Consider the following 21,895-nt stretch of genomic DNA (forward strand, 5'->3'; position numbering starts at 1 on the left):
CGAGAATAAGTTATATATAACATTCATTCATTTCTCTTAAGTTTGAATAATATAAGTATATATATATTAATCTGAAAAGATAAAACATTCTATCTATCAAAATTGAAATGAGGTTTTAAAAATATCTATTGTTCCAAAGATCTTCCCTTATCTTTATTACGAATAAAATAAGTTTTTTTAGTCTAGAGGGTTCACAAATCCCCTTTAGGAGCAAAGTCCTATATGTTAATTACATCTTAGGAGGAATTCCTAAGAAAACTCTCGAATTAAAAACAGTGATTTCTTTAAATCTTGACATACAAAGTAATTCGACAGAATAGAAAAATAGGAATTTTTCAAGGAGAAGCTCATGATTGAACATTATTTAGTGGGTCAAAGGGAGAGAAAAGATAGGAGGCGTAAGATTCCTGAGAGCGAGAGATACCTCAGCCTACCCTATGTGTTTGGTTTTACATTTTAGAGAATTTTAATGTTGTTGACATTTTATGAAATTTGGGATTATATTCCTGGAGGGCGAGGATTAAGATCTAAAAAGATTGTCTGCCTCAGAACCTAAATCTAATTTTGGGTACTTAACAACCGATATACTAATTGGATATGTCCAAATCTGTGACTTATCCAGCTTGGATTGGGAGCTCAGCTAACCACGCTTATGGCGCTTTAAAAAAACCATGTGTTTAATTACTTCTTACTAAAGATTGGGTAGGGACCTGTTTATAGTTTTAATATAATTGGGGGGACCGACATCTAAGACTAGCCCTCTAATGTAGTGATGTGTTACTTGAGTAATTACTACTAATACGTAAGTTTTCAGAGATAATTGCATCAACTTAATGTATAGGGTGAACGTCTAGAAAATGCAAATTGCTATTTAGACCTTCTTTTTTTAAAATTTGTAATTAATGCCAATGGCATGCTAATTGACGTGTCAAATGCAAAATATGATATGAAGCAGGTTTTAAAAAATTAGTTTAGAAATAGGCGTTTTTTTTTTTTTTCTTTTTTTTTTTTTTTTTCTTTCTGTTTTTTTTTCTTTCCCTTAATACGAATTGCAAAATAAGCAAACTTCCCCTTGGAACAAATGAAACTGCAATAGGAACAATCCTCCATCATGGAATCCAAGGTGGTCTGGCCAGAATATGTACAGAAACCCCGCCGCAGGAGGCGGGGAAGGTGCCCTAAACAGGAAGGCAGAGAAGGTAATAATTTATGCTTAATGGCTGACTCTCCTCCCGACCTCCTCGAACACGGGTCGGCTCCCCAAGCTTTAAAAACTGTTCTTAGAATTTTGGAAAATCTGTTGATCAAAAGAAATTTAGAGGGATAATTGGATCTTTACTTTACTTGACTGCTAGTCGACCCGATATCATGTTTAGTGTTTGCTTATGTGCTAGATTTCAATTAGATCCAAAAGAATCACATTTGACAGCAGTGAAAAGAATTTTAAGATATATGTTAGGAACTTAGAACTTAGAAATCTGATATCCTAAGTTTAGCTCTTCGTTTGAAATAATTAGTTATTTAGATTTTGACTTTGTAGGTTGTAGGTTGTAGGGTGGATAGAAAGAGCACTTTTGGAACATGTCAATTTATTGGAAATTCTCTAGTCTCATGGTCCAGTAGAAAACAAAATTCAGTAGCACTATCTACTGCAGAAGATGAATACATTGCATTAGGAAGTTATATGGCACAAGTACTTTGGTTTAAATAACAGTTGATTAATTTAGGATTGACTATAGGCACTATTCTAATATATTATGATAACACTAGTGCTATTTGTATTTCTAAAAATCCTATTCAACATTCTAGAACCAAACACATAGACATAAGACATCATTTTATAAGGGATCATGTATCCAAAGGAGAAATTGAACTCAATCATGTTTCTACTGAAAATTAACTTGTAGACATTTTTACAAAACCTTTAGCCTTTGATGCTTTCAGTGCATTAAGAACAAGGCTTGGTGTGATTGATTTAAATGCTTTTGCAACATTGATGTTTGTTTACTAGTTAAATATGTTTGTGTTTTTATGTGTTCATGAACTTATTTGTGTGATTTCTTTATTTAGATTTTGTCTTTTTTCGTTATTTTATGTTTTTAGTGTGTTTGTGTTTAAGTTTTTTGGATGAGAACAAAAAATTTAAAAATTTTGAGTGATAATTGTTCTGGACGAAATGTTTTCGTAGGGACGATTTATGTAGTGTGACAAACTGTCGGATTTTGAACCGTTTGAGTGCAGTTTTTCAGTGTTTTATTGTCACTTTGTCTGTACGATCGTCACGATCATCCGGGACGAAATATTTTTCAAATGACGGGATGAATGAATAAAACAGTTGAATGGATAAGGTAGTTTTTAATACGAACTTCGTACGTACGAACCTTTGGTTCGTCTGGACGAACACATGTCGGTTCGATGTAGGGGACGGTTTTAACTGCCATTAAAATGATATAAGTTCTAATCATCCCGGGACAAACACGTGTTCGTCTGTACGATCAGACTGGTCAAAAGTCTGTACGAAAGGATGCATCGTAAGTTGTGTTGATTACAAAAAGACGTTTCATTTTGACGCCTTCGATCGTCCAAACAAAAATTTTTCGTACAGGATGAATTAAAAATTTCGTATGGGACAAAATTTTTTCATATGGTTCGAATGTTTCATTTTCAATAAATAGAAGTGCTTTTAAACTCAACCGTCATACTAAAATCTCCACTTTCAATCTCTTTCGTACTCTAGATCCTCTTCTAAATGGAGAATTCAAGCAAGAGACAAAAGGTTCTAGTAAAGAAATCACATCGAAATTTCTCTGAAAATTTCCTTTCTAAAGCAAATGAGAAATCTTTTCTTAGGTTTGCCTCTGCAAAGATCACACCCTCAAGAATCCTTATCCAAGAACAAATTACCTTTCAGGTAATGAACTTATTTTCTTCAACTCAATTTGGTTTTATCCTTACCCTCGTCCATCTCTACAATAAGGAAACCTTCCACTTCTTCCTTGCCAACATATCTTTTAATTCTGACCACTCTATAATCTGTTCCTATGTCTTCAAATAAAAAGTTGAAATCACCAAGCATGACTTAGGAGCCTTTTTGAACTTAAGGACAGAGGGATCCAGAGCCCATCATTTGATCAACACTCCTGATTATTCATGGTCTGAAATTAATAATTTGATGAGAGGGAACAATGTGAACGAACATGTGGCTAGAGTATCCAGTCTAGTTCGTAATGCACGAATCATCCAGCATGTCCTTAGAACTTCCATAATTCCTAAAGCTGGTGATAGGATCAACAATACCCCTCTTCTTACTATGGTGACTTTCTTGATCATGACTAAAGAACCTATAGATAAAGCCCAACTTATCCTTGACTATCTTTATGGGCTGTCTAAAATTGGACATGTAGAGCATACGAGAAATAAAAACATCGCCTTAGGACATCTTGTTGCCTATATTCTGGAGAAGAAATACAATTTGGTTCATCCTGATTAAGAGTTTGAAGAACTACTCTACTACAACGAGAATCATTTAGAGCAATCTTCAAAAAAGAACCAAGTAGAACTCATGTCATTAATGATATAGAGGAAGAACCATAAGCTGCACCTGCTCCTGCCAATGAACCAAATTATCAGGATTTGGTTCAAATATTTGATAGCTTAGAGACTCACTTTGATCAATGATTTGATCAAATTGAGACTCATCTTCAGCAGCAGGCCGCATAGTATTTAGCATGACATGAATTTTATGAGGGATCAGATGAATGATATCAGTACCAATGTGCTTATGATGAGTACTTACTTTAACATCTTTGATACTGCACCTCCTCCTCCTCCACCAATCAGGTCCTTCTCAGTGATTATAGCACTTAGTTTTATGTATTTTCTATAGTTTGTGTTTTAGATGTGTTTTTAGAAAGTTTGTTGTATTTTTTTTTTACTTTAGATGTTTTGTTTTCGTATTGATATCCTGACCTTAAATTGTAATATCTTTTAGTGATATTAATATATGTTCACGTGTTTTTTGGATTTTATTGTATTGAAATGTGTGGTTTAGCCTTTATGACAATCATTAAATTTTTGATCTTAATAGTGCTATACTTTGAAGTGCAAGTCTAAATTAAATTCATTAGAAAATCTAATTTTTTCTAAATTTAAGTTCTGCTTATAACTTGATATAATTAGAATTATCAATTTCATGTCTCTTATTTAGACTACATTAATTCTAATATTTTTATTGCAACTATGATGTTTTCTTATTTTATATTTCACTTATCAATAAATATTTATGCACTTAGAAAAATTTGAAATTTTTTATTATTGATTTTGAAAAAAGATGCAAAAAAATGTGCCAATAATTTGAAAAAGATGCGCAAAGCGCCATATGTAGTAATTATTTCTTTCCATTATCTTTTAATCTCTTAATTCAAATTGATCTATTGTACATTTATATTCTGTATTGACATTTGAAATATACAAATTTTCTATTCATCCTATTTGCAATGATTTTCTTTATCTTAGTGTGTAAATTGACTTATGCCTTTGATATATTCTTTCTATTATCAATGTTATATCTCTTCTTAAATTCTATGAATTAATATAATTTGCCTAATGTTTTAATTTTAATTACATAACTTATTTCAATCACTTTCAAGATTGAATTATCAAATGATTTTCATATGTGTGCTTATATTTCATGTCTTTTTCTTCTTTACTTTTTGCTGTTGTCAAAAAGGGGGAGAAATTGTTTGTATCGTAGTTTTTGTTTATATCGTGGATTTTGTTTAGGTTTTTGTGTATGTTGGATTTTGTTTTATTTTTGTTTGTTATATATTTCTAACAATGCCTCCGTATTTACACATGTTTATCAATTCAAGGGGAGTTTAGGAGATTTTTTTTTAAATTTGAAAATTATACAAACAATAATTATTTTGTCATCATCAAAGGGGGAGATTGTTAAGAGAGTTGCTATTTGCATGTTTACATTCTTGCAACTTTTATAATTTTGATGATTTCGACTATTATTATTTTATATATAGTTATCTCCTAACACTTTTTAGAAAAGTTATTTTTGCTCTTGTGTGTACTAACATTTCAGGAAAATCAAACTCCAGACTACAAAGACTTTAAATCAAATTCAACATGAGATACTTTGTGGATTTAAAACTTGTATTTTTTCTTTGAATTAAGTTTTGAAAGGGAGTGATTGTAATTGAGTGAATACACACACACTTAAGGAGATCTTGAGAAATTTGTACTGATCGTACGGGACGAACATAGTTCGTACGGGACGATCAAGTCAGTTATCTCCTCATAAGAGCAATGGAACGAGCAGGAGTTGAAGGAATTTTTTCTAAGTCCTGATCATCCAAGACGAAGTGTATTCGTCCCAGGACGAAATGTTCTCTGGAAAATTTTCGTTCAAAAATGAAGTGTATTCGTTCTAGGACGAGTTACTTTTAAGATTGCTATCGTCCAGGATGAAGTGTATTCTTCCCGGGACGATTTTCTCTCTGTAAAATGTTTATCCGGATGAACCTTAAGTTCGTACCAAAACGAAGTGAACCGACTCTGAAAATTAAGTGTCGTTCTATAGTTTTTGGGAACCGACCTATGGAATAACCGTTCGTACCGAACGAACCTAGTTCGTACAGGACGATGTGTGTGTACGAAATCATTTTGTACCCATATACATTAGGTTCGTTTCCAACACATTTAAGTAAAAATCGTCCAGGAAGATCCACAATCGTACGGGACGATCCAATTCATATTGACTTGAAAATTTATAGTTTTTGGACGGTTTTTTGTGTCTTTTCTATAAATAGTCCAAATTAAACTGCCACATAATCTTTTTGCCCATTGATCTTCATGCTTACTGAAAGAAGAGTCAAGGAGAGAGTGTGAGAGAGCATTCGAAAGAAGATTCTTACTACTGGAGCGAGAAGGCTTCACTTGGTGATTGAAGGTAAGAGTCTATACTTTTGATTTGGAATTACTTCACTCTTTTCTTTCTTCCTTCTAGATTTCTTGTGAGAATATCTGTCAAGGAGATCCGGTTCTCTGCCGACACTTGGAGAGTGTGAACAGACGAAGGGTTCTCTGCCCACACTAGGAGAGTGTGAATAACCGAAGAGTTGTCTTCCCACACTAGGAGAGTGTGAACAGCCGAAGGGTTCTCTGCCCACACTAGGAGAGTGTGAAAGGAAGGACGGTTCTCTGCCAACACTGGGGATAGTGTAAAAGGATGACAGTTTTCTACCGCACCGGGTAATGGTGGAAAGAGTTTTTTGTAAAGTCTTCTCCGCATTGCTGTGGGTGCTAAAGGAGAGTCACTAGTGGTATTAGTGCAATACTCGGAGGGTGCCTCCGGGGAGTGGATGTAGGTCTGGTTTTGACCAAACCACTATAAATTTGGTGTTCTTTATTTTTCCGTTGTTTTTATTTTAACGTTTAGAACTTGTGGTTGAAAAATCTATTTCTATAAAACTCAATAAAGTTAGCTTTAATTTCCAAATTTTAAGAGGGTAATTTTTTTTTTAATTATCAATTCACCCCCCTCTTGGTTAGCCATGAGACATAAGCTTAGGTTTAACAACCTAATTCTTAGTGAAAGAGTTTCAACAATAAACATTGCGTTGGGCGAGGAATGCATACCTATCGAGCCTCTATTGTGCGTTGCGTTTGGCGTTGAGGAGTTGAGCTCGACATTCTGCTTTGGGCAGCTAAACAAATAACATGAAAAAGTGTGAAAAAAATTATTGAAGTCAATACTTAAATATATTTGTAAATATTTTTTTTTCAATAGATGATGTGCTATCTTATACATATAATAGATCATATATTTCATAGTGTTTCATTCCAACTTAAGTATAAAACAAAAATGAAAAGCATAAAAACAACATAATATGTGTTTTATGGAGTTCTAGTGACATTTACTTATAGTAAAAATGAGAAATAGAGAACCAAAACATAATGCAAGGCTTTAGTTTCTAGCATTCTTTGTTTCAAATAAAATCAATAAGCTATATTGAAAAATTATTGATAGCTATTGGGAAAATAAATAAATTCTTTAATGTCTTTTTTTAAAATAAAATGGCATCCCCTCATGGTCTATAGTCAAACCAACAGTTACAATAAAGAATGCTCCCAAATCCAACAAATATCTTTCAAGGCCAGCAAATATCATTCCAGTTAACCCACAATTGAACCAGCTTTTAGCCGGTTTGATTGCAACGCGGGTTTACATGTAGTAGGGCTAGACCTCCGCCAGATCGGTTCCGATCCAACTGATTGAACCGGCTAGCTTAATCCGATTTTTAAAACCATGATAATTTCATCTAAATGTACCAAATAAAAGAAAAGTTATATTGAAGCCTTTTGTTTTATCCACTGATATGCCACCTCGGTTTTTTTTCATTACTATCCCCCAGCTTCGAATCAAGGCTTCGAACATTCTTTACGCTATTGCTCTCTAATGGCGTCTGCGAGCCTTTTAGCTGGCCAGGTTCCGAACATACTTTACGCTAGAAGTCGAAGAAACCCTAGCTTCCGTTCTTCTTCACTCTGTAAGTCCCCACCGCGTATTTGGGATGCTAGTAAATATGTTATTTTCATTGTTAGGGTTTCCGATAGAGAGTATGCCAGATTGTTAGGTCTGATTTCTTAATTAGATTTTAATGCATATGTACGTCTGAATTGTTGCGTGTTAATGTAATTATGGAAGATTAGAAATGTCCGCGGAGCGTTGTCTGGTTTTTAATTTTTTTCTCATTTTTTTTGGGAAGTTGTCGATTTGAAGCATTTTGGTACTAAAAAATTTGTTTTTTTTCTTCTTGTTGTTTGTTTTGATTTGACTTCTGAAGCATTGAAGGTGCATCTGCCACTACTAGATGCTGGAGGAAGAAAATTAGATGATCTTATTCACTAAACAAATGTGTCTATTTATTTATAGCATATATGATTAAATTAATAGGTAAAAAAGAAATTTGGTAAAGAGAAATCAATGTAAATGTTCTCAACTTATATACTCTCTTATTTGATGATTTCCTATTAGTATTTGCTTCCTAACATGCGAATATATCTTATAAAGTTAAGAGAATATGCATCTATTAGTTACAAATTGTTGCATAAACAAGAGAATGGTATATGACTTTGAGCTTTGGTGAAGATATCCTCCATTTGTTTTGAACTGGAAACATGGGGAGCTATGATGCACGGACATGACAAAACGATACGGACACGGGACACGACATTTTTTTAAAATATAGGATACGGGTACAGCGTGGACATGGCATTACAATTTTGTTTATATAGCGTATAGAAATTAATGTAACATCAAATTAGAAATGATAAAGAATAATAAATCAATGCCATGATAACTTGTCTAACTTTTGACATAAAATTTTTAGCACAAAATGTCATCATCATTGAAAAAAAATTAAATATAAGCAAAAACCATTTAGTACAACATCAAACTTCAACTATTTAGTAGAGGGAATAATAGGATTAGCTTTAGTGATTTGTCTTTGACCTTCAATATCATCATCATTGAATATCATTGTTTCCAACTTTGGTTCATCAAGAGAAAGATTTTCAATATCAAATATTCACATATCATCAAGAGACTCAAACCCATCTTCATCAACTTCCTACATCTTGTTTTCATCTGCCATATAAAGTAGGGTCTTTCTTGATAGAAGTCAAAGATTTGTATGCACATAAACTAAATCTTTAGCTCGTTGAGGAGTAATTTAATTTCCCTTCATCGATTGAATGAATGAGTATGTGCTACAATTTTTTCTCACAACAAGAGGATGACGAAACTTGACCAAGAAGATTTTTTTTCTATTGTTTGAAACAGCGGTGTTGAAGCTCCATAAATAAGCCACCACATCTTTGTATCCATCCTCTATCTATCAACCAAAGATTCTTGATCACCAAAAATCATCTAAATATCGAAAGAACTTTGCAAGTTTCCTCATTTGAGAAATAACGTTTCAAACATATCTTTCTCATATTTGAAACTTTTAAATCTTTTTATGGTGAGATATGTTGAGGGTATTCTTGAAGTCATTCTTTATTTGAATATCTTTAAACAAAATAAATTAATTAAAATTAGAGATTTTATTAGCAAACAAAGTAAAAACTAATTTAAAAGATATATCCAAATTTACCTTGGATTTAATGAGTGCGCCAGACATGAAGATGCATGTTATTTTTGCTCCACTTATCCTCAAGAATAGTGTAGACAATGTTTCAAAAATTTGATTCTTCATTATGTGTCTTTTTTCATATTTGTATATAATTTTTTTCACTTTAACTGGCATAGAGTCCCACATCTTATAAATCAAATGTAGGCATGATTTATCTGTGTTAGCCTCTCTCAACATATCATAAATTGGATCAATAAAAGCCAAAATATAAGCGATATTATCCCATCACAAATCATTTAAGATATTTTCTTTTACGTAGCTTGCCTTCCCAACATCATATTCCCGATAACAAGACCACTCTTCACTAATTACAATGGATTGAAGAGCATTTTTTATTTGTTTGAATCTTCTCAACATGATTATAATATAGACAAAATGAGTTTCGGTAACAACTAACAATCTCAAATGTGAGAAATCATTAAAGATGTATAGTCTCATTGAGTGGTTCATAATGAAATTTCCAATTAGAACAATGTCACATGCAACTATTGTTATCGAATGACATTCAGTATAGATGATTTAATCAGCCTCTGTATTTTTGTATGCACAAATATTTTTTAGAGCAAGATTTAAAGTGTGCACAATACATGGAGTCCAGAAATTATGAGGATATGTTTGGTCCACTAATAATTTTATAGCTCTACATGCTGGTGCATTTTCAGTGATAACTTGCACAATATTTAATTGCACAATCATCATTATCACATCTTTAATCAAATTGGAAATGAAATATTTATCCTTGTATTCCCCTTCACAATTCACTACTTTGATAAACATTAGATGATTATCTACAACAGCTATGAAATTGATGAGTGATCTTTTTTTAGGATCAGTCCAACCATCACACACCAAACTGCCACCTTTTCCTCTGCACACTCCTTTAGTTGACTCAAGCAACTTTTCAATGTCAGTCCTCTCTCTTTGCAATAACTTGGTTCTAATGGCATTATACTTTGGTGGCGCATAATATATGAGGTTATTATTGGAAGCAAAAGTAAATGCATTCCTGTAATGTGGATTTCTTGCTAAGTTGAAAGGAATGCCAGCTGAGTAAAATATTCTTGCTATCTCCCCATCTAACTACTCTCTTATTTGCAAATTAAAGGCCTTATCCAAAGAGCTATCTGCAACAACTTTTCTTTTTCTAGGTTCATATTCCTCCATCCTAAATTGTCCTTTGTTAACAATGATATCATCAGTCCAAATTGAAGAAGAGGATGAAGGATTTTCAGTATGGGAACTTGGAAGTGGAATCTCTTTATGAAGTTCTCTTCTACTTCTTTGTTCACTTTCACTAACTTTTTTTGTAATTCAGCCAACTGTGATGAACTTATTTTTTGATAAATTTTAATCTCATGCTCAACAATCTTCAACAAATGAGCTTTAACTATATAGAACGATCCTTTATATGTGGCATTACAGTAATTGCATTTAAATACAACATTACCACCACCTTCAAAAGTTTTTCCCAATTTTGAAATATGACTCCACAAATGTTTGCTATCTTCAATGTTGGGCTCTGATAAACCATCACCAGTCACAATTCCACCTCCACTAGACTCATTATTCCTAAGAAATAATAAAAATATTGACATTTGACACATGTTGCAGGTTCAAATGTTAGAGCTCCAAATACAAAACTCAAACGTTAGATAATCAATAACTCAAGTAAAGAGTTAAACTCATTGGATAATAAAAATCTTGGGACATTATTTCAGTAATTTTGGCTAATTAGAATTTTGGCTAATTTTGTGACATGATTCCACTAATATTGCGACATTTTTCATTAATTTTGTGACATGATTCTACTAATTTTGTGACATGAGTTCAAGAGTTTTGGTTAATAAGATTTATGGGTAATAAAAATGTTGTGGCATGATTCCACTATAGATAACTCATTAGGTAATCAAAAATCAAGTTTTGTTTTTGTGACATGATTCAACTAATTTTTTTGTAATTATATTTCTTTAAATAAGAATTTATGATTGAAAAAGAAAAGATATAATATGCATGAGGAAGGATTAACGAAGAAGTTAAACAGTAAACATACTACCTTCAATCGCTAAATAGTAAACTTGCTACGTTCAAACACTAATTTTGTGAAAGTGCACAGCTTTCACAGTTAACTCGTGAAAAAAAAACATTATGAACTAGCTGTTGAAGGAAAAAAAAAATCTTACTTGTGAAAAAATTAAAGAAGGCAATATTAGAAAAAGACTATGAAAACTAACCTTCCTTCGATCCTTGTTTTCCTAATTGCCTTGTCTCACCTGCTCGACGTGCTCGTGTGCTACTCCTTCGATGACGAAGATGAAGAATACGCACGCTCGTGGTTGCGGAAATGAAAAAGCCCTAACTCAGAGCTCGTGGTCGCGAAAATGAAGAAGACCTAACTTAGTGCGGAAATGAGAAAGCCTCGCGGTCGTGGAAATGAATACGAAATACAAACCACTCCGTCAATTTTTTTTTGTTTTTTAATCCTACACGATTATCCGATATGCGTGTCCTTTTGAATTTAAATATTACTTTAATTGGATACGAATTTGCCATATCTGACACATATCTATGCCATATCGGGCACGTATCCGATACTGCATAGCTTTATAAATAGGTGTATCAGTGCATCATTGATGGGGAGTAACATTCTTCTTGGAACACAAAGCATCTCATATGAGATGACAAGTAACCTTGAAGTGTTTGGTTATTTCATGAAAAACAGAATTACTAGCAATATATGTCAGCACAATTGTCATAATTTAGGACCATAAGTTCAATTATTGGAAAATTAAATTTTTCTGTCTTAACACACATCACTTCATATTTATAATGAGCCATGACTTTATATTCCTTAATATGTAACCAAATAACCTCCCACAAAAAACATAGTACCCAAAAGTTGACTTTCTATCATCAACAAATTCAACATAGTTGGATGCAGTGAATTCTTCAATATTTAAGTGCTCAATTTAAGTATAAATCAGCCATTTTTTAGTAGCCTTGATGTCTCTCAAATTTTGAAGAACAATATACCAAAGCTTTTGTTTTGAATTTTGCATTTGTTAACTAATGACCAGAACAACAATGTAGATATCTTATCACATAATTGTTAGATGAGTCATCCTTTTTAATTTATTTTCTATACAGAGATAGATCATCATAGGGTATATCCTCATCAAACTTGATGTGGTCATCCATGGGTGTGTGATTTGCAGTCTAGAAATTCAATTTCCTTATGGGGGGCCCCTTTCTTTCTTTGAGCAAATTAAATCTGAAGAAAATATTTAGGGTGTCTAAATCTCTGACAACAAAATAATTATTTAAGTACCACTTTACTTCAGATGCATCTTTATCACTCCTCTTGAGTAATATAGCACACATAAATGACTGGTATAGCATCTCCTATTATTTAATGTTTGCTAAAGATAGAATAATAAGAGGTACCACTTTGATGACCAACTTTTGCAATAACTTTACATAATTTGTCAAACAAAGGTCGTGGTCTTTGCTTGAGCTCATAAATGGTATCCCTAAGTAGGCATATGCATTTCTCCCTCTGAGTAACGTATTAGGAGATTACTCCATATGTACACCACTACAACCTTATCCATATCACCATAAATGAAGATATTACTACATTCATTTGCAGGATATGCCAACTTTAATTGATGACTCTACCTATTTCAATTCCCATAAGAAAATACCAAAATAATCCATCCAATAATCTTAAGCAAAAGCTTTGGCTACTATTCATGCTTTCTACCAATCAATGGAGCCACTTATAAGAAACTTACATGGGAGTAAATGGTCTAAGGCAATGGAATGGGGAATAGGATGCTAAGTAATTTTCTGTCATGTCAATATCATGTGTATTGATATCCGAGCTTTGAGCAAAATAATTGTTAACTATACATTTCCATGCCTATATTAGATGCATGCTTGACTTGATGTTTGGTTTAGTAATCTCTTTGAAGATTGATTTTTGAATTGCTTATCATCATGCTAGAATGTGCCAAGATGATGAAAAGAAACTTGTTATCAATACTATAAATGGATTATATGAGTGATTGATTATAACTTGGATAAATGTGCCCAATATTTTGTTCATAGTTAAAATTTTAATTATCTAATTATTTAGGAATTAAGTTAATGTGTCATACATTAAAACTATGAGATAGAATTATTGAGCATAGGTTACAATGTGATACTAATATTTCTTAAAATCAATTTGGATTCTTGTCGGGTAGGTCTATTATAGAAACTATACATTTATTGAGAGGTTTGATGGAGAATTACAGAGAATAAAGGAGGATCCGTGTATGCGTATGGTATTTATTGATTTAGAGAGAGCATATGATAAAGTTCCAAGGAAGTGTGTTAAAGAGTTCTAGAAAAGAACGAAATTAACAATGCTTATATTCAAGTCATTAGGGATATGTATATAGGAGCTGTTGTGTTCAAACACAAGGTGGTTTGACCAAGTATTTTCCCATATCAATTGGATTACATCAAGGATCAACTTTAAGCCCTTATCATTTTGCTCTAGTCATGGATGTTCTTACTAAACATTTGCAAGAGGTTGTACCATGGTGTGCTTTTTATTACTGATATTCTTCTTGTTGATAAGACTAGAGGGGGAGTTGAAGGAAAATTTGAATTATGGAGGTCAACCTTAGAGTCTAAAGGTTTTCGTTTGAATAGATCTAAATCGAATAAATGGAGTTTACTTTTAGTAGTACTAATTCTAGTGGGGGGTTTGCTCTGTTTAAAATGGCGCAATAAGAGGCGCGCCTTTGCGCAATTTGTCCCAAAACTGCCTCGAGGCTTACGCAATTCCACCTCTGCACCAGAGGCGTACGCCTCACTTGGACTGAGGCATGCCTCAAAGGCGCAATTGGGCAACTCTTGGTGAGGCGTATGCCTCATGGGAACGGGCCCACCCACTTAAAATGAAGATTTTTTTCTCCTTAAACCCGCACGGTTCCAGTTCTCCCGAAATTTTCCTTCTCGCATAGCTCCAGTTCGCGAAATAGAGAGCTCCCTCATGGACCGCACCCGTCAGCTTCCCTTCCCGCCGGCGCCATCTCTCTCCGGCAAAGATGAAGTTTCCGGCCGCCCTCTAGGAGTACTCACTTGTTCTTCTTCTGGATGTGAGCGAAACTGGAGTACATATATTCAAGTGCAAACAAAGAGAAGAAATCATCTATCAACATTCAGAATGAACTCCCTCGTATATATTACGCACAACAAGAGGTTAAGAGCTCTGTTTAAAATTGCGCAACAAGAGGCGCGCCTCTGTGCAATTCTGCCCAAAAGCGCCTCGAGGCGCACGCAATTTGGATCCTGGAAGAGGCGTACGCTTCACCTTGTGTGGGCCGCGCCTCAATTGCGCAATTATGGGTGAGGTATACGCCTCATCCAAATGGCCCCACCTACTTAAAATGAGTGTTTTTTTCCCTACCACCCGTTCGGCTCCAGGCATTTCTCGAAAACTCCCCTCCCGCAAGCCGCAGTTCGTGAAACAGAGGATCCCGCACGGCCGGCCTCCAGTCCCACCGCCTCTTCCGCCGGCGCCGCCTCTCTCCGGCAAACTTGAAGCGTCCGGGCGCCTTCTAGGAGAAGTCTACAATCGATTTTAGGTATTTTTATTTAGTTTTTGGTTAGATTTTTCAAGTTAAAAGGAAATCTAGGGTTTTTGATTTTTTGAATTATTTTGTTTGATTTTGGATTTTTGCATTAAGGAAAATGGTTAGAGGCAAGGAGAAGGGGAATACATCATTGCGGAGGGACCCTTCTTGGAAATATAGTGTACAAGTTGACATAGGCGATGGAGAGAAGAGTTATGTTTATTTGAAATGCAATTTTTTCGAAAAAGTGGTGAAGGGAGGAGTTACCCGCATGAAGGAGCACTTATTATGCTCTCATAAAAACGTAGCACCGTGTGCAAATGTGCCGGAGAAGGTGAAGGATGAAATTATTGCTTATATGAAGAAAAGTACGACGGCAAAACACTTACAATAGGAGCAATTTGATGATAGGGTCGAACATGGTGCTTACTTCGGGAGCGAGAGTGGAAAGGGCTCTTCCTCCACTATACATAACAGAGGTGCACGGGGTCCTATGGATCAGTATATGACTATTCCAGAAGAGGATAGAGGACAAACACAAATGATGCATGCGGCTGGTACTAGAGAGGGTCGACGCCAGGTTTGCATGGATATTGGTAGATTTTTTTTTTAAATGCCATGCCATTTAATGTTGTTACGTCGCCTGCCTACTTCAATATGCTACGGTCTGTAGGGTTGTATGGGAGAGGGTTGAAGGCACCTTCCATGTATGAGTTGCGAACATAGATTTTAAAGGAGGAGCTGCAGAACACAGAGCGGAGCATTGATGAGATTAAAAGGACATGGATTGAGATTGGTGTTACCATTATGTCAGATGGATGGTCTGACATGAAGAGCAGGAGTTTGATTAACATCCTTGTCAACAATCCCTACGACATGGTGTTTTTACGATCAGTTGAAGCTTCAGATGAGGTGAAAAATGCTACATTCATTTTCAATTTACTTGGAATTATTGAGGAGATTGGGGAGCAATTGGTTGTCCAGGTAGTGACTGATAATGCCAGTGCATACAAAACAGCTGGTCAGATGTTGATGGAGAAGATGACACACCTATATTGGACCACCTGCGCAGCATATTGTATCGATCTCATTTTGGAGGATCTTGGTGACTTACCTCAGCACAAGAGTGCTCTTTCTAGAGCGAAGAAGATTACAAAGTTCATCCACAATCACTCATGGGTCTTAAGCTTGATGAGAAAATTTTCAAAGAAGGAAATCATTCGTCCTGCAACCACTAGAAATATTCTTAAATTTGTGCACTGCAAATCATTATTGCAATTCCTACTGTATATTCTTACATTTGTGCATTGCAAATCTATAGGTTTGTCACATCTTATTTGACACTGCAGAGCCTGTTGGAAGTGAGGCAACCTTTGGAAGCAATTTTTGCATCAACTGAATGACTTAACTCTGCTTGGGGGAAGAAAAGTGAGGGGAAGGAAATAAGAAAGATAATTCTGAATGATAAATTTTGGGCTACTGTGACCTATGCCATATTGAGTACGAGACCCTTAGTGCAAGTACTACGCTTAGTGGATGCAGAGAAGAAATCAGCTATGGGTTTTATTTATAATGCTATGGATGAGGCCAAGGAGTTGATTGCACACAACTTGGGAGGAGAGGAGGCAAGTTATAGAGATATTTGGGATATCATTGATACTCGGTGGGAGGTGCAGTTACACCGTCATCTACATGCAGCGGCATATTATCTCAATCCTCAATTTCAATATTCAGAGAAGAAATCTTCAAACCCAGAGGTGAAGCTTGGTCTGTATCATTGTATGGAAAGACTAATACCGGAGCAGGCCTATTGAGAGCTTGCAGATTTACAACTTGTTCTATTCCGAAATAAAGAGGGTTTTTTTGGTCTGAATGCAGCAAAATCAACCATTGCCAAATGATCTCCAGGTATAGTTATTTTGGTAAATGCAAGATACTTTATTCAGTTCTGAATTCTGATTATCTTTTTTCTTCTTGAAAACAGTTGAATGGTGGATCCAATTTGGTTATTCCACTCCTGAGTTACAGAGTTTTGCTATAAGGGTGTTGGGTCTCACTTGTTCTTCTTCTGGGTGTGAGCGAAACTTGAGTACATATAGTCAAGTGCAAATAAAGAAAAGAAATCGGCTATCAACCCTCAGAATGAACTCCCTCGTATATATTATGCACAATAAGAGGTTAAGAGATAGGAGGTTAAGGAATAAGGGGTTGAAAGATGATGATGACCCATTGGTGTGTGATGATGTGTCATCTGATAATGAGTGGTTCATAGATGATGAGACAGATTTTCCATTATCAGACTTTCAGCTAGAAGATCTAAGTGTGGATGTCTTGAGGGGCGAAGCAGATCAAGTGGGCACATTCACTAGTACCACACCACACACATCCACTAGCTCTGCAGCACAACAATCAAGTAAAGGTATTCCACAACTTCTTATATGCTATCGCATTATATTTATATCAAGTGAGCAATTAATATGATAATGATATTTTCTCTTATTGATCAGGGAAGAGAAAAGTGAGTCATATTAAAGATGATGATGATATGACATTCATAGATACAATTAGAGAAGAAGATTCCCTTGAAGACCCATTTAGTGATGGGATATGATTGTGTTTTATATGTTCTTTATACTTTGGGAGTTTTGTTAAGCTAATATTTTATGATTTTATACTTTAGGACATGATTTTATTGCATCTATTTTGTTACTTTCCACTATTTTCATATATCATTTAAATGTTTTTATTGTAAGATAGAATATTGCTATTATTATCCTGCTAAAACCCTTAATTTCTCATTTACGCAATTCTGTGTCCGTGAGGCTTACTCCTCAGACCGCTTCGAGGCTTAATTACGCAATTTTAAACCTTGGGTGTTTGCAACTTTGGATGATCAAGTCATTATTAAGAGTACACATTTTACATACTCGGGCAATAGATAGGGATATTATTAGTATAATTCAAGTTGGATGGTTGAAATGGAGGAATGCATCGAGCCTATTGTGTGATAGAAATGTATCCCTCAAACTTAAGGGAAATTTCTATAAGATGGTGGTGAGACTTGCAAGGCTTTATGACTTAGAATATTGGTCATTAAAAGTGAAGCATAAAATTAAGTTAAGTGTTGCAGAGATGAGGATGCTCGGATGGATGGTTGGCTTCACTCTTAGAGACAAAATGTGAAACAAGTATATACGTGTGAAAAAGTTAGAGAAGCTCCAGTGGCGGATAAGATTAGAGAGAGTTTCCTTAGATGGTTTGGTCACATAAAATGTCAACCTTCTGATGACCCTGTTAGGAGAGTAGATGTATTAAATTTGATTCATGTTAAGAAAGGTAGAGGTAGACCTAAAAAGTCTTGGTTATAAAATATTAGAAATAATCTTGTTTTTTAATTATATTTGATAATTTGACTCTTAACATGACACAATGGAAAAAAAAATATTCATGTTGCCGACCCCACATAGTGGGATAAATACTTGATGTTGTTGTTGTTGTATTTTGATGATATCTTGATTAATATTATGTTTAGAGAAGCTCATCTTGTTTATATTACAAGAATCATTGAAGTTTTGTGCAATAGAAATATTATCATAACTTGAAAAAAATGTACAGTTATAACTCCTGTGATTTCTGAAGATTTTTTTATCGCAGTTGAGAATTTGTTGATAATATTGTAGAACTCTAAGCAATTATGGAATGATCTAAATATGAAAATATGGGGATACGAGTTTCCATGATTAGCTATTATTTACATGATTTAAAATTTTTAGCAATATTACTAGCAAATTGTAATTTGCATTACGAGAGAAGATATATTTGTTGAGTTTTCTTAGAGGATAAAAACATATTTATAAAAGTAGTTATAACATGACATTTTAGATTCAATTATTTATGTTTTTATGTTATTATTTTCAGTGTTGTTCTTGAAAAGATTATGGAGGAATTTGGATGATATTCCTTAAACATAATGGTAGTTGTTTAGTTTAGTGTAGAAATTAAGATGATGCTATATTTCAAAGAGTATCATTTTGGTCTGGTGATGCAGAACTTAAATGATTAGGCGATGTTAAGAATTTTGCATACTTTAATTTAGAGAGAAATATTAACTAGTAAACTTATAGTGTTTTAAGCGATGAAATAAAATGAAAAGGGGGTGAAACTAGCTTAGGTTAAGTCACATAACTAAAGGTTAAGATTACAAAATAATCAATTACTCAACCATATCATTTATGAAAGATTTTCAACGAAAAATCCCTAAGTTAACAATGAGACTAGTCACTATGAAAATAGATCCCTCACTCAACTTCTTAAATTACTAGGCTTAGCAGAGGGAGTTAACACAACCTTTATGAATTAATTATGACCACAATTGAAAGTAATTTGGAAGGTATAAAATTCGGAAGGATAGTTAATCTTCTTCAGGGTTTGGACATAACCTGCCACTGCACGGAGGAGAGTTTTTCGTCAATGGCTTTAATGAGGGTGAAGAAGATCATCTCTATGTATTCCTCTACAGTTTGGTCAATCTTTAGGTTGAGGTCGAAGAACGGTGAGTTGAGGATATCGACGTTTCCTTGTTCGTCGTAAATGAACCCGTGATCTTGTTCATGATTAGCCATACAATAGTGGACAACAACTTCAAGGTTTGGGAACTTTTGGACAGCAATCAGAGACCTCTCCAAGCGGCTGTACAGCAAGGAAGAGTGCTGAAATATCTGGACAGCCACCAAATAACGTCCAAAAAATCTGGACAGCAACTTGGAAGCTTATAATTGGGGATTAGGAGCTGTTTTTGGGAGAGAATACTTGGTAGAAAATTAAGAGGAGCAAGGGTATTGGCGGCTGATCTTGGAGAAGTTTGAGAGGTTGATTGGATAGGTTAATGGGGTGTGTTAACTAGATAGGAGAGAGAGGGAGGGGAGGCATAGGCTGGGATTTGATTGGGATTAGGTTTAGGCAAGGTTCATTGAGATTTGGAAGCTTTTCTAATTAAAGGAGAGAGGGGCAAAGAGGGGGGGGGGGGGGTGCGTGGCTATTGGAAGGGGAAGGGGATTTGTGGAGGGTTTTAATTTGTTTCCAAACAAGGTAAATTAAATTAAAGTGATTTAATCATGAAGATCTATTTAATTTGAATTCAAATTTGAATTGATTTGATTTTGGAAATTTTGCAAATATAGCTTGACTAATTTAGGAAAGAATTTCAATATGATTAGAATTGAAATTTGAATTTGAAATCTTCCCAAATTGAGATACACTAAATATGGAAAGTAACTAATTAGGGAGTTGAGAATTTGGAGGCAAAGGAGGGGAGCTATGGCTAGGGAAAATTGGGGTTGGGGCTGGCGTCCAATTAAGGGGGCTAGATTTTGGTGGTGGCGGCTAGGAGAGAAGGAAGGGCTTTTGGGAGTTGGTGGCTAGGAGAGGAGGGATCCTTGTGGCTATTGGAAGGGGAAGGGGATTTATGGAGGGTTTTAATTTGTTTCCAAACAAGGTAAATTAAATTAAAGTGATTTAATCATGAAGATCTATTTAATTTGAATTCAAATTTGAATTGATTTGATTTTGGAAACTTTCCAAATATAGCTTGACTAATTTAGGAAAGAATTTCAATATGATTAGAATTGAAATTTGAATTTGAAATCTTCCCAAATTGAGATACACTAAATATGGAAAGTAACTAATTAGGGACTTGAGAATTTTGAGGCAAATGAGGGGAGCTATGGCTGGCGGCTAGGGAAAATTGGGGTTGGGGCTGGCGTCCAAGTAAGGGGGCTAGATTTTGGTGGCGGCGGCTAGGAGAGAAGGAAGGGCTTTTGGGAGTTGGTGGCTAGGAGAGGAGGGCTCCTTGTGGCCAGCGGCTTGAAAGAAGGGGTAGATGGGTGGTCGACCTAAGTGGAGGGATGGTGGTGGGGATTTGGCCGAGAGGTGCAGAGGGGATGGCCGGCGGATGGAGGAGGAGGGGAAGAAAGAAAGCAAATAAAGATGACCATGAGCCCGGACGCTTCCTGCTACTGGTGGGTGACCCGATTCCCTCACCTAGGGTTCTCTCCAAAGCTTTCTCACAACCTCACAAGGAACAAGTTATTGAAATTTCATAATATCATTCATTAGTCCTCAAAGGAGGATGAGGCTTTAAATAGCCAATACAATGAAGAAAAATACAAATACCAACTTGTTCTTAGGGCATACACATGACTAGACCCTCAAGTGGGGTATAAAAGGAAAAGTACAATAAAACTCACAAACTAATACATCAAATATAACTCTAATACAATGATAATCAAAAGTAGAGCGGTGCGATCGTGGCCGTAGATTGACGACTACGCCTCTGGTAGACTCTCCAAGGTCAGATGTCCTCATCATCTGGTGTATGATAAATATTCGAGCAATGCCGTGCAACTTCATGCTTGTTGTTCGTCGATTTTGACCGCCTTTGCTCGAAATGATCATGAGTTGTTCCCCCTTGGGTAATTTTGATGTTTTGATTACAACGACACAGTCTGTTTCATGATTGAAAGTCGTTTGGTCATATTTGTGCATCGTCTCGCCTGCCAACAGTCGTGCTCATTGTTATTTTTTATTGAGTTAAGCAAAAGTGACTCTTTTTGGCAAATCCGACATATTGAGTGCATCGGTGCAATCCGTTTCTTAAGCAAACATTGTTCGAGTGATTTCAACCACGATCGAGGTGCTTCGATGCTTGTCATGTGTGATGTTAGCTGGTCATTTTTCTTGGCGCACTCAATTGAACGTGGCATGCATATATAGTTCAACAAAAAGCTGCATATGATTCTTACAAAATTAATTGGAACACTATTATATAGAAGATCAAATTTATAATTGAGTCCAACCAGGAAATTATATACTTTGCTCTTATTAACAAATTTCTTTGTTAACCTCTATGTAATAACCAAGAAATTACATACCTCGTATACATCAAGAAATAGATCGAATCTCCCGAAATCCAGCAAGAAATCCCGCTGAATTCCTGTAGCTCGGCGCCGTTGCGTCGCTTCTCCGGAAACTCTGCCCAAATCGCGTGCCAACTAGACGCCTTTCGCA

The 21,895-nt window shown here is 35.2% G+C and overlaps 1 protein-coding gene across 1 annotated transcript in view; it reads left to right on the plus strand.

Moving 5' to 3' along the window:
• Positions 1-7,366: 7,366 nt before the first annotated feature.
• The window catches only part of LOC110114676 (nucleoid-associated protein At4g30620, chloroplastic), a 37,794-nt gene continuing 23,265 nt past the window's right edge, over positions 7,367-21,895 (plus strand). Inside the window, exon 1 of the mRNA XM_020847631.2 lies at positions 7,367-7,559. Coding sequence (XP_020703290.1) covers positions 7,469-7,559 — 91 coding nt within the window. The 5' untranslated portion in view covers positions 7,367-7,468. The remainder of the gene's footprint in view (positions 7,560-21,895) is intronic.

This window comes from Dendrobium catenatum, unplaced genomic scaffold, assembly GCF_001605985.2.
Source record: "Dendrobium catenatum unplaced genomic scaffold, ASM160598v2 fragScaff_scaffold_716, whole genome shotgun sequence".
In the NCBI taxonomy this organism is placed as follows: Eukaryota; Viridiplantae; Streptophyta; class Magnoliopsida; order Asparagales; family Orchidaceae; genus Dendrobium; species Dendrobium catenatum.